Genomic DNA, 14,840 nt, shown 5'->3' with positions numbered 1-14,840 from the left:
AGGCTTTTAAAAGATCATGAGCTAGGGCATGGCATTTAATAAATTTTTTTCATTATTTGTTCTTAGAGATTGTCAGTGTTAATTATGTTTTATATATCATCTCAATTACAAAATCATTGAAGCTTTTATTGAGCAATAAATATTTTAGGTTAGGTAGAGTTCAGGAAATAATGAATTATCTTAGGATTTGCTTTTTAACTAATTTGTTTTAGGAAATCTCTTTATGTGCAAATAAAGACAATGAGAAAGGTGTTTTCACCAGACAATCCTTTTACCAGCCTGCTCTTCTCTTGAAGCAAATGATTTAATAGGAATGATAGGAACAGCATGAAATTTACAAATGAACATCTGCCACCACTTTACAATGCAGGGAATTAGAGTAGAGACAGTAGTGGTCATTACCAATGAGTGTCTGTTTGAACTTTTCAAATCTTCATTTATCGGAAAAGATGCTAATTTAAAATAAAACTTTGAGGGAAGGGTCTAGTACAGCCGAATAACAGCCCCTCATTGCCAAGAAGAACCTTGTGCTGGGTACAGGACTAGCTGGCAAGATCAGGAAGTGCACTGCATACAAAGAGCTTATCCCAGTTCCCTCTGTATCTGTCACATGCAAACCTGTCTCTGAACTGCTTAGCTATGGTGTATCAGTTGCCTTCTGGCACTATCCTCTGCCCACCCCTGTTAGGGTTCTGTATTTTACATATCACAGATTGGGACATCCATTGCAGCAGGAAGAATGTGTGAAATTATACTGCCAGAGTCACCTTTGGAATGATTTTACTGACCATGGGGAACAGACCCATTGTGTGGCCCAGATCTTGTGTATTCTTCCTCCTCTTATTGTAAGTAAATGTTCTAGTACCTAACTAGGTGCCTGTGCTGTGTGTTCTCAATCACCTGGAACTATGCACTGGTCTCTTCCATAGATGGCCCTTACCTGCCTTTTAATCTTAGTTATGCTCATCTTATATTCTATCCTGCAAAACAACCTGACCACCCAATGAAACAAGGTCAATTACACATGAAGAACTAGGCATGTCGTTATTTATAATAAAATGTATTTACTTTTGAATATTTATTGTAATAAATTGCACTAGTGGCCTCCATTCTTTGACCCTCCCTGTATTCACACATTTTGCAATGCTTTCTCACTTTGATTCTTTGAGTACAAGACTTATTTCAACCACCAGGATAAGGCAGCAGCAGTAAATTTTGTGCCAGTTCTGAGCCTGGAATATTTCCCCTTCTCCCTTTCTTCTGCCATTGCTATGGAAAGAGCATGCTCAGAAAAGCTCACTGGTTGCAGGGGGAGGATAAAACTCACCTAGTGTAGAGCAGTCCCAGCTACAGAGCTCCTGTCAAGCACAGCCGAGACACAGACAGCTCTCAACAGACTAGCTGATGCATATAGGTGATAACCCTTAACAAGGAGGAATGGGTCACTTTTGCAAGCTCAGAGGATTCAGAGGACTTTGTGGTTTCTTGGTTGTATTGGTCAACTTATCTCCATTCATGTTTTGGATCCCATTTTTTTTCCCAAAAAATGTCCCTAATTTTGGCCAATAGTTTAACCTGCTGTGAGGCTCAGCTATTCTTACAACAAAATTGTACTCAGCTTTTAATTGTTGATTAATCATGCTCAGCTTTGTTTTCATTTCTCCCCCATTGTTAAATAGGGTTTAACAATGTCCCCCCCAATTCCATTTTCCATGTAATTGCTATTTCCTCTACATGCCCCAAATATTTGATTCATGGAACCAGCTGGACATTTGTTTCGACCAGTGTAGCCATCCTGATGTACTGCTGCTAAGGATTTTAACAATTGCACTGCCACCTTGTGCCCATTTTCAGCCAGGCAGAAAATAATCCAGCTCCAAAAAGTTTCTACTTGTCTTGGGTCACTCCTAAACTAGCTGGTCCAGGATATGTTCTCCAAGAAGTAGATTCTGAGCTAGAGACTAATATGAAGAAGGTTTATCAGGGTGTGCTCTTGATATCAAGGGAATGAAAAGGATGGAAAAGAAGCAGGATTGAACTGAAGTGGAGTTGATATGAAATTTCAAGGGAGGTCTCAGGCAACTCTACAGGGAGTTTGGAACTGGAGTAGCTTTTAATGTGCTCAGTTATCCTTCACTAATCACATAGAATGTATAGTCCACCACAGAGAGGCAGCTAAAGCAATCCTTGTAGGGGCTGACAGTTGAGTTTCCTCTAGGCAGCATTTGTGCAAATAAATCCTTCATTCTTGAAGAGGAATCTTGGATGTGTATCTGAGTCCATAACAGAATTACAACTAAGTAAATTATGAGAAAATGAAGACTTCATTCAGTCAAACACTTTCCACCTGTTTACAATCTTTCAATTTAATAGAATTCTGTGGTTCACATTTTTCTGGGTATCTTGAGTCATATGGAATACTAAAAAGTTTATTTTTTAAATTTTTTGAATGCCTCTTTCTAGTTGGAGAATTTTATATGGAAGACACCATGATTTACCCATATTTTTCTTATTCACTCTGCTACATATACCTTGTAGCTCCATAAATGTTTGTGGATGGCTATTCACTGGGTGATGCCATAGTGTTTATTTTCAGGCCTTTTATCCATTTTCCATTGATTTTACCTTCTAGAAAAGGTACTATGTTAAGGAAAATGACCATCCTGTGGATATTCTACTAGTATTTTCTCTTCAGTACTTCATTTGCATGTGAACATCTACAAATTTTTAAATTTCTTATAAATTTTAGGGTAAGAACATCCACAGCAAATGGACTTTTTAGGTGGCTTAAATAAGCCTTTCCTGTACCCACGTTGAGTTTAAATTACTTTTAGATTATATTTATTCAAAAATATTTTTTGTCCTCTGATTGAGTTAATTTTTAGAGGATTGAGGCTCAGCACTCCTCAGGAATTCTCCAATGTTCTCATGGCTTTTATTTTGAATCCAAGCATCACATCTGTATCCTATTTTTAATCTCTATGTAAGTTGTTTTTCGAAGATGAGATTTCATATTATTGTTAATGCCTGCAGAATTCAAAATTTTTACATTAGATTTGGAAATCATCCTGTTCCTCAGAAACATTTCCAGAGAGAGAGAGAGAGAGAGAGAGAGAGAGAGAGAGAAATATCACATTTCTCTTTTGCTTCAACATCTGTGATTATCTTTTAAAGTTCATTTTCTTCAATTGCATAGTAACCAGCAGTCAGTAACTATCAAAACACAGCAGAGAAAATAATCTTTCCTATTCCAGTTCCTTGAAAAATTAATGTGCCTTTAGAAATTACTCTAGAGATGTTTGTAGAAAATGGTTAGTTTTGGGGAAAATATGCCAGATCCACACTTTGGTTGTACATTTGGGAATGGGTGGCAGGTTTGCATTCTTCGGTTTTACTGCACTGTGGGGAAACCATTGTCCCAATCCATAGAATGTGTTGCCTTGAGCCCCAAATCTGTCACAAGGATTGATTGTGTAGAAGCTGCAAAAGACAATTCAGCACAATATTCTGGGATACAGAATGCTTTACAAGAATCACTGGAAGATCCAGTCTTGAATAAATAATGCAAAATCCTTTATGTGCCAAACTCTACCATGACAGTCTCCTCTGGTATAGTATTTGGTCTATACATGGGCCCGTCTTGATTGCTTTGTAAGAGAATTTTGTTCCTGGAAATAGAATTTTTTACAGCATAAATCTATCTATTATGTATTTCTGTGATGTAAATTGTAAGTGAAAATTATTAGGAGTTATTTCAAAAGAGTAATAGTAATGTATTTAAAACCCTAAAGATTGAATGTGGTTAATGCCTCTTATGGGCTGAACTGTGTTCTTTAAGATTTGTATGCTTAAGTCCTAACCCATGGTATCTCAGAATGTGACTTCATTTGGAAATGGGATCTTTAAAGTTGTAATTAAGATAAAATGAACTCATGAGGGATGGTACTAACCTAATAAGACTGACATCATCATAAGCAGAAAGTTGGACACAGACACAAGGGAAGACCTGTGAAAATACAGGGGGAGGGTGGCATCTAGGCAAAGAGAGGCCTCAGAACAAACTGACCCTGTTGACACCTTGATCTTGTACTTCTAGTCTCCAGAATTGTGAGAAAGTAGATTTCTCTTGATTTAGTCATTCACTGTTCTAATTCCTAAAGCTTGCTACTTAGCTGGAATATTTGTCATAATTAGAGTTAACTCATTACTAAATGCAATGTATTTGAATATTTAAAGCAGTTTTGAATTTTTATAAAACCCTACATGTCATTTAAAAAATATGATGCAACCAACAATTATAATATTGTTTCTGACTTAAAAGATTAAGAAAAATATTTTGCTCTTAAATAAAAGGTAAACAGAAGAACAACTGATATTTTCATTGTTTTCCCTGATGTTGATATTAGCTTATTTTAATGCTAAGTTTTAACATAATTGAACAAAGAACTGGACGCCTAAGATTTAAATGAGCTGAGTCCCAAGAGAGGATTTTTGTAAAGCAATAGTCACTTTAGTAAAAGGATCACTGACGTTAAGAAACTATACTTTAGAATGTTATGTCATGAGCTTTCATAAATTATTCCTTCCTCTATAGAAACCTTTGTGTTGTCTTAGCATAAATGATTGTAGAAATAATGCTGTGTCATTAAGAATACTGAAGAGTAGATCAAGGTGTAGTAATTCCATTTAAATAAAAAATCTGCTGTTGTAGGCCCACGGTTTGCTATTTTTTTGGCAGACTTTCACAGTATTCAATTACATTGGATAAAAATGTGTGTTATGAACTGAACTGAGTTCCTATAAAACTTTTAAGTTGACGCTTTAATACTCAGTATGACTATTGGGAAATAGGGTCTTTAAGAGGTAATTAAAACTAAATGATGTAATACGGGAGGTGTTATGATTTTGATATGAGGTATCTCCCAAAAGGTCATGTATGAGACAATACTAGAATCTTCAGAGGTGAAATGATTATCAGAGCTTCAACCTAATCAAGGCACTAATCCACTAGTGCCTTGATGTGGATTAACTGAGTGGTAACTGAAGTCATGTAGGGTGTGGCTGGAGGAAAATGGTTACTGGGAGCCTGTCTTTGGGATTTCCTTTGGGATTTCTGTTTTGTCCCTGTTGAACAGGGTTCTCTCTGTTTCCTGGTGGCCATGTCCTGAGCTGCTTTCCTCCACCATGCACTTCTGCCATAATGTTCTGCCTCACCTCCAGCCCAGAGCTATGGAGTCAGCCAACCCTGGCCTGAACCTCTGAATCCATGAGCCAAAATAAACTTTTTGTCTTCTACGTTGTTCTTGTCAGGTATGTTGGTCACAGCTAAGCAAAAGTTGACTAGGACAGGTGTTCCATAATCAAATACAAGGGGTCCTTTCAAGAAGAGGAAGAGAAGCCATGATGTGAGTGCAGAGATTAAAGAGCAGAGCATGTGAGATCACAAGGACAGGATAGCCACCTGCGAGTCCAGAAAGCGACCTCAGGGATGACCAACGCCGCCTCCACCTGGACCTTGGACTTCTAGCTTACAAAGCCATGATGAAATACTCTCTTTAGTTTGAACTATCCATTCTGTGGTGTTTTGTTATGACAGCCTTAGTGAACAAATACAATGTAGGTCTTAGATATCCATTGAGAATATTCTAACTCAAAAGAAGAAATTTATTATACTTTCTGTAAAGAAAGAGTTTTCAACACTGCATTTTGTTTTCATATTTATAGAAAGTAAACTGTGTTTATGCAGGAGAATATGGGAGAGGGCCTGTTTTATATATGTATACTTTTAATTTATGAAAACTTACATTCATGAAGTTTTTTTCCTATTAGAATCATCAAATGTATTTGAGGAAAGACAAAGTCAGCAGATAATTTGGGAGCCAAATTTTCAAAAGAATGTTTTCTAAGAAAAAAACATTTATCAAATATGATTTTTAAACATTTGACAAAGGGTCATATGATTTTATACTAATTTATCCCATAGAGTAAGCAATAACATTGTTATATGTATAATTTATTTGAGCAAATTCTGAAAACTTTTCAGTGCAGTTAATTTCTGAGTATGGATTCCATATTCTTCTAGGGGAAAACATATTTTTCTTTGTTTATAGACATATTCTTTGATAGTTTCATATAGTTAATTATTTAAACCATGACAACCCTCTGTAAAATATAGAACACAAAAGAATGAAAATTTTGCATTTCCTATTAATGTCATGGCTTTGGTTTAGTATTTTATTTTTTTCAAGACTATTATGTGTGGGGGGAGGGCATAAATCCTTGCCCCAAGACAAATACTTTTTAAATTTGGAAGAAAACGTAATACTTAGAATGACAGCATGTATTATGGAAAAGTCACAGAAGTATCTTGGTTTGCACCTCAGGTGATTCAGTTTTATTTCAACAGAAATCATAGAGAAGGTATAGGAACTGTGATAAATCTCAGCAGTATAGACTCTCACCCACGACGTAACAGAGGAAATCAGAGTGATATACAAAAGTGATATACAAAGTGCCATTTGAGAGGAAAACAGAGCCATATTGTTTTATCTCTTCATTTCATTCAGAACAAACATGGAGTCAAATGAATTATGAAAAAAATTATGAAGTGTAATACAAGAAATATTCCATTGTGAAGCACATGAGATTTTTGAACATTATGTTGATGATGACAAGCTTTTCGAAGTCCATCAAGTCTTATTTCAGAATGCCAATGTCTCTCCGCACCTGAGTGTGGAAGGCAAAGGACCAGTGCTATTTTACTCGGTGTCACTGTAGCACCTGTTCCTTTTAATCTGCTCTTCCACTGTCAGCTGTTCAGACTGGCCCTCCTTGCTGGGGAGCGAAGACTGCGCTGCATATTCACAGCTCAGAGCATCCAAACTTGTGCTTCTATTACTATGGGCTGCTCCTACTGTTTCACCATGCCAATGATTAGCATTGTTTCCAAATTCCCTTAAATACATGTTTTTAAACGGATCCACAGAATCTATTAAATCACACTCAAAAATATTTTCAGTTTTCTTGGAAAAAGCCGTGATTTTCACAGTGTTAGAAAAGAAAAAGTGTAAATTCTTGTTATGTGAATGGTTACCTTTAATGTTTAAGAGATGTGCATCGGAAGAGACCATTGAACTTTTCCCCTTTGCTATTAAGCGCCTCTGTAGGCCTGGGGTTGGAGCAGACTGTACAGGACTGCCAGCAGTCTCTCTGTCAGTCTGTTTCTGGAGAGCCAGCGCTAGTACATTCCTTGAATATGTCTTTTCAGATTCAAATATCCCAAGTAACTCTGAGATTCTAGACACATTTTCTAACTTTTTAATTTGGTAGTCACTTGTGGTGTCATTTGAGAGTGGTAACAGATTAGAAAATTCTAAAATAGATGTCTTCTGCCTGCAGTCATTCAGATATGGGACTGCAACATAATTGTTATTATTATTCTTATTCAAATTCTCTTTGTGATATTCTGGCACCACCTCATCATCAGTGTTAGCAACCTGTAAAACTTCTCCACTGTCAGGTTCGTTAGTTTTTTCATTTTTCTCCTTTTCAGCCCTCTGCACAACCACATTATTGCTGTCATTAAGATCCATTTCACTTTTTCTCTTATCCCTTGCTTCTTCAGCCTCATTCAGCTTATCTTGCACATTCTGATTTCCTTCCTTCTTCTCATCTTTTCTTGCTTCATTCATTTTCTTTTCTTTGATTCCTGTACCCTCCTCTTTCAGACACATATGGGTGGACTGCAGAAATGGCTGCAGTAAAGAAAGGTTATTTTGTTCTTGTCCCTTATTTTCCAGAGTTTTAACATGTTCCATCAGCGATTCACCTCCAAATTCAGAGGATTCAGACGCTGTAGCCTCTGGTGGCCATTTAGGTTTACTCATTTTGAGCTCTTCCTCAAGGGGGAAGATTTTCTTAGGCATCTCCCTGGAAGGAGGCCAGATTATTTTTAATTTTCCTCTCTCCTCCAACTTTCTCAAATCATCCCTTTGCCATTCATCTTTAGCAGTATCTAAATGTTTAGTCAGATCTCCAAGTCTGATGGTGTTTGCTGTAGTCATTTTACATATGTTTGGTTCTTCATTGGAAATAAAGTCCACTGAGCTGCTCTGATTTTTGCAATTCCATCGGTCTTTATGCTGTTTGTGTCCAAAACCTTCATCGTAATTTCCTTTAGATTTAAAAAGTTGCTTAAAGTGAGGTTTGCAGTATATTTGTCCATGAAGTGATGCATAATTTCCCAAACTGCCAAAAAACAAAAATAAAAAAAAAGAAACACTTAATGTTCTGTATACTTACTATTCATAGCAAATTAGGGAATTATTTAACAGTGAATCAGAGACTTAATAAAATTAATTTGCTAGCAATAGAAATGACCCTATTAATTGAACACATGGCTATTAGATAATAGTGATCACTGATACTCCTCATAATATATAATCAACACTATTTAGAATTTCATGATGTACATCAGGTTTTGGTAATTCACATGCAGTTATTGAATGACAGTACCAAGCCTGTGTTAACTCAATGATTTATGTGAGGGGTTATGATTCTCAATAACAATTGAGGATCATACACATAAAATGAATCAACTATGTGAACTTCCTCGCTAGCTAGATTTTGAGTGAATTGGAAAGCTTACTTATGCCATCTTTTTAATCAGGTCTCTTTAGGGAGATAAACAAATAGAGTGCTTGATAAAATTAGAATTGAATTTAGTTTGAGGCAATAGCATAGATTTAACTATCTCTGAACTTACACATAAAAGCGGATACATAAACTAGACAAAAAAAATTTACATCTGCCAATGTTCAAAACAAAACTAAGTGACAATATAGGGGTTTTGAATGAATCACCCTTAGGCAGGAGACCAGCATGAGAGTCTCATCTGTATGGGTGACAGCAGAGGGGCAAGGAAGGTGTCCAAAGGCCTGAAAATATGAGACTACAAAGTAACCAAGCAGGACTTCTCGTAAAGTGTCACAGCCAATGAGAGAATGGTAGCTGAAGCAGGGAGCCAGTGTCTATGAAGGCCCTGTAGTAAGAAAGACTGCAGAGACTAGTGAAGCTGAACTCTGAAAACTGACCACTAGAGTTCACTTTTAGAACAGAACCCCAAACTGAGAAAGAAAATATGGGAGTAGGATTAAAACTGAGTGGAATAATGACAACAGATATGAAGATGAAGGTCTGGGCCAAGAACGAGCAGAGGAAAGAAGTTAGGCCCAGAAGTTCGGTCGCCTAGGTGTAGTGGTATGAAGCCAGAAAAGCTGTCCTGAATTTCATCTCCTTCTAAGCATGGAAAACTAGTTCTCACAAAAGTGAACCATAAAAATCTATTGAGATAAAATTTTATGTAGTTATTATAAGAAAATAAAGTGGTAATGAGTATTATATTACTCCTTTAGACAAGGAAAACATGCCATAAGAACATGCTACAAAGAGATATTAAAAAATTAACCTAGTATTTCAAAATAATTTAAGACATTAAGAATATGGAAAAAAGACCGGAAAGAACAGCATACATCAGAATTAGAAAAACTCATAAATGATCTAAGAAATCAGAAAAAATAGAAATTAGGAAAATAACAGAGTTTTAAAAAATTCTCAGCAATAAAAGCCAAACAAATAGAAAAGCAAATAAATAGAACAGAAAGTGACTTGAGAAATGAAAGAGTAAAATGGTGAAAATTTTATCACTCAAAGAGAAATAAAGAAAGAGATAAAAAAGGATTTCAGAGAAGGAGACAAATGTAGAAAAAGGAAAGAAAAATTGCCAATGTAAAGTTGGGGATGTAGCTCAGTGGTAGATTGTTTCTAGTGTGGGGAAGGCCCTGGGTTTAATCCCTAGCACTGACAACAAACAAACAAACAAAAAACCATGTAGCCAATGTATACACAATGGGAATTCCTTCAGAAGAAGCTAAATTAATTTTCTTGATATAGAAAATATGATATGTTGAAAGAGCACATTAGGTAATTGACACTATTGACCCAGAATGACCAAATTATTCTAGTAAAATTACTGAACTTTAAATAAAAATGAAAAGAACTTTGTATCTTAAAAAGAAGAATATGTCTTATAAAGAAAAACACTGGATTGTTAACAGATTATTTTAGCACTTTATGCCAGAAAAATGAAAAAAAAATGCAATTAAGATACTCAATGAAAGTAATTGTAAGTCAAGCATTTAATGTCAACAAAACTAGCTTTCTAATAAAGATCACAAACTGCTATCAGTAGATAAAATCTTAGGGCAACTCTTTCCACAATTTCCACAAGCCTTTTCTGAAGAAATGGCTTGAAAACAAGCTTCAGTAACCAGAATAATTATAGAAATATCAATGTCAGGATTGCTGGTGGGCATCAGTATTCTCTTACTATCCAAGAGGAAGTGAGGGCAAAGAGGAAAATAATATGGTATGCAGTGACTTGTGATCTGACCGTGAAGATGTACTACGACAATGTAATAAAAAATGGAGAGTAGGTGAATGAGAAAATCAATTGTAATTTTAAAAAATATTTGGAATATAAAGTAGTGTACTAATATTTTTTCTTATTCTTAAGACTGCCATATGAATGAATGTGTGATATCTTAATTCTCCATTGTCTTTGAAAAGTAGGAGTCTTGAAGTGGAAGAAAGGAGATACAGAGGTAGTAGAGAAAAGTCTAAGTAGATGAGTGCAATTTTGAATTTGGGTTAGAAATATCACTATGAATTTCTTATATATGGTATATGTAAGTATTTACTAGCTCTTTCCACTAAAAGAATTGTTTAGAAACAATGACTAACCCAGTAGAATGAGCATCAAGATTGTTGTCCTACAATACCATTTCTCACTAAAATAAACCAGGACTTGCAGCAATAACTAAATCCAGGCCTGGGACAGTGCATTTTCCAGATATCCTGGAATATCTGGTTTTATCAGATGAGGAAGATCTCATAGACAGCTTGTTAAGCTCGTATAAAATGACTCAGGAATAAGTTGTGAGGCAGTGTCAGCTGCAGTAATGGTAATTCTTGTATTTGATTGAACAGTTCCATATCAATGTTGAATAGATGATCAATATATTAATTGATAATAAGGAAAAAGACTCATGAATTTATTGTCTTTCTTCCACCAAATGTACCTCTGTATAACCAAATAGCAGATGACAGAAAGTGTTTCCTTGTAAAAGTAATCTAAAAAGTGAAAAAGAACAGAATTAAAAATCAACATTTTGTAAACATCAAAGAATGAATATAGGTATTAATTCTTAATGTTTACTATGATCACAGAAGAAGAGGTAGTCAGACATTATGTGCTCAATGTACTCTTGGCAACACTACCTATGTTCTTGTGAAAGGTGTCAAAAGTAAGCCTAATCTAGAATCTACACTGGCTGATCTTGTGGGGACCCAGAGGTGGAGGCTGATGTTGAACTGCATGAATCAGCAGTTTCAGACTGGACAAGTCTACAGGTTGAATGTCCTGGGCTCTTCACAAATTCTTTAAGAAAAGGAATGAAGGGGAAACCTACATATTACAAAAAAGAAAAAAAAATTAAAAATTTTAAAAAAGACTTAAAAGACATTAAAGTTTGAAAAACTGGTGTCTAGGAAAGCACATTTGGATAACAAAACTATCAAAATGCAAGAAGTGATTATTAAGGAGAGTGCTGTTTACTCATGGGAGAGAGTGAGTGAGTGAGCAGTTTGTGTTCAGAACAGAGGACGTGAAAGGGGCTACTGGAGGGGCTGGAAAAGCTGTATTTCTTGACCTTGATAGTGACTACAAAGTGCTCACTTTATAACAATTTATTAACCATAGATTTATGAAAATCTTTGATTTATGAAAATCTTTGTGTCATTTTTGTACAATGTATATTTTAAAAAATATTAGTTATTGAATCAATATTTTTGAGTATAATGTCAACCTTTACTAGATGTTGGAAAGGCAAACAAGCATTTACACAACTAATATTGGGAGTGATTACATTAGATGTGTCAAGTGTGAGGCAAGCACAGGAGACATTATGGCAGCTAATGGGAAGCTTACCTGACCCATAAGTGAGGTCAAGGCAAGCTTCATAGATGATACAATCTTGACTGAGGTCTGAAGAACATGTGAACATTAGCCTGGTAGAGAGCCAAAGGAGGGGTGTGGGAAACTTCCCGCAAGAAGTCGGAATGACAATTTGGGGGAAACGAAATAAATTCAGTCTATATGAAAGAGTAATATATAAATGGGATAGAAAGAAGTAGGGACCAAATTCTGGATAGCTTTATAATTGATGTTTCAATGTTAGATTTTTTTTTTTTTGACAGAGAAACCATTATATGTTTTAAATAGTAAAGTGACATCAGAGTAGCATTTTAGGAAAATCATTTTGCTATACTATGGAACGTGGCATTAGGATAAGTTGTTGTTCTTGGTAAGAAATACTGGAGGTAGGAATACCAACTAGCTGGGAAGGGTGTTGCATTAGTCCAGGTGAGAGATGACACTCACTTGAAGAATAGCTGTGCTGTGAGGATGGAGTAAAGTATATACAAGAGGTACTTTTGAGACAGGAGTTGGCGATGGCTTGGATGTGGCAAATGAAGGATAGGAAGGAGTCAAAAATAATTTTATGTACTGGTCACTGAGTTTTAATGTCATTTACTAATACAGTGGAAGACAGACCCTAGAGTTGAAGAAGGAATTTTGATAGAAAAAAAAAGTGAATTACTGAATTTGCTGTTCTTATGGAGAAATACCCTAATCATTGAGATAGAAGCATATGAGGCATAGAGAAGAGATCTGGGCTACTGTTGTAAATTTCAGAACCATTACCACATGGATGGATAATCATTTAAGTGATGGGAATGGATGTGATTCACCAGAAAGAAACAGTGAAAAGAGCAAATTTCTATAACAGAATTTCTGAAGAACCCTAACATATTGTTGATAGACAAAGAGTGAATCACCCACACATGTGGCTGAGAAGGAACACCCAGGAGGTGGGGGTAAAACCATTATACTGAGATTTCATGGAAGCCAAGGGGAAAGAATATTACAATGAGTGTGTTTGACATTGACATTGTCAATTAATGTCAGGAAAGCTATAATCTGAGAGATGCACATTAGATTCAGCAAAATAAACTCCATTTCAGCATCTTTAATGAAAGTCTTAACAAATGTCACATTCATTTAACTGCATTAATTTCAAGAGTGTTGGAAAATGAGTGCATTTGTGACTGTGTCAATGAGGCATTTCTATTGCTACAGAGACTAAACAGAGTTTTTCTCTGACCTGTCACTGGTATTATTCTAAATTCCATTTTTAAACTTGTATAGACTTGCTTAATCATAAGCAAACTCTAACCCGCCATCTGTTTTGATATATGGAATTTTTTTGGAACGCAGTCAGGCCCATACAATTACAGACACACCCATTTGTTCAGCTACCAATGGTTGCTCTTGCCTTCCAATAATATTTGAACAGAATGAAAACAGTATGGTCTGAGAAATTGAAAATATTTACTATCAGGCCCTCTACAGGAAAAGTTTACTGATCTAGAGTCTAGATTTTAAAGTACTAACTTGAAAATCTTGACTTGCACACTAACTTTTGGTATTTCTTTACCCATGTGATTTCCACCTTTGAATCAAAGGGTTCTTTCTGATTTGATTTGGAAGGCAAAATTCCTAAAGGAAAAAGGTCAAAGCCTACCTGAGCACTACATAAAGATCATGAGCACATCCCTTGGGGTGTTCACTGATGCAGAAAGATCTGGAAAAATCTGCATCTTCCCAGAGACACGTGGTATATGTGTACTACAGGTTTTTTGAATATCTGCACCACAGAGCACAAAGCATCTTACCTCAGTTTACTGTTGCAATGACAACATCGGAAGCAGGACTTATGAAAACTCTGCTTGTCTGCCACTAAGCACTCCATTGGATATACTGTCTTTTGACAAAGTATACATATTTCCTTGTCTTGGAGTAGCAGCTTCTAAAAATAAAAATGTACAAAGGCTTAAAAAGTGTTGCTTTCAATCAACTGTAGAAACAACAAAATAAACAACAACGTATTTATTGACCATGCAGTTAAAGTGGACAGCTATAAGACTTGTCTTTACATTGCTTCTGAGCATATTCTATGCTATCAACAGGTTCTGGGCTTTGGTGCACTGAGCACCATCATTCTAAAGTCTCCACTATTCATACGTGATGCAAATTGACTTCTAGTATTTAATCATACATGTAAAAGTGTTCATTAACTTGAATATATTAGATATATGTAGTAAGCCGTCATGGGGAGCCCTGAGAAAACTTATCATTGCAGATAACTGAGCTTTCCATATATATAGAAGTTTATATCTAATTTGATCCAAAGGTTTTATTTTATTTTATTATTTTTGTGTGTAAGTGAGTGTGTGTGTGTGTGTGTGTGTGTGTGTGTGTTTGTGTGTGTGTATTAGTTACTGGGGATTGAACCCCGGGTTGCCCTACCACTAAGCTACCCCCCCAGCCCTTTTTTATTTTGGAATAGAGTCTTGCTAAATTACTGAGTCTGACCTTGAACTTGTGAACCTCCTACCTCAGACTACCCAGTTGCCGGGATTACATGTGAGCACCTCTTTGAGCATGGTTTAACATTTTTATTTTTTAAAGCATTCTGCATAGATTTCTTAAAAACACATATGTATTTCTTAAGCCAAGGATACCTTACAGTATTTTTTTTAAATATTTTTTTAACAACTCGGGGTTGACACTATGACTCCAACTCTTAACTGTAATGTAGTGGGACTTAGATTATTGAGATGTTCAGGGACATTTGTTCTTATATGGCTTTAGATTTTAG

General features: G+C 35.8%; 1 protein-coding gene across 1 annotated transcript in view; it reads right to left on the bottom strand.

Moving 5' to 3' along the window:
• Positions 1 to 8,108: 8,108 nt before the first annotated feature.
• XIRP2 (xin actin binding repeat containing 2) overlaps positions 8,109 to 14,840 on the bottom strand; it is a 71,714-nt gene continuing 64,982 nt past the window's right edge. Inside the window, 2 exon segments of the mRNA XM_079131853.1 lie at positions 8,109 to 8,247; positions 13,855 to 13,988. Of these exon segments, the coding sequence (XP_078987979.1) occupies positions 13,894 to 13,988 (95 nt within the window). The 3' untranslated portion in view covers positions 8,109 to 8,247; positions 13,855 to 13,893.

This window comes from Sciurus vulgaris (assembly GCF_902686455.1).
Source record: "Sciurus vulgaris genome assembly, chromosome: 3".
Classification (NCBI taxonomy): domain Eukaryota; kingdom Metazoa; phylum Chordata; class Mammalia; order Rodentia; family Sciuridae; genus Sciurus; species Sciurus vulgaris.
Note: the sequence above shows the minus strand (reverse complement) of the source record. Positions and strands in the feature narration are given on the sequence as shown.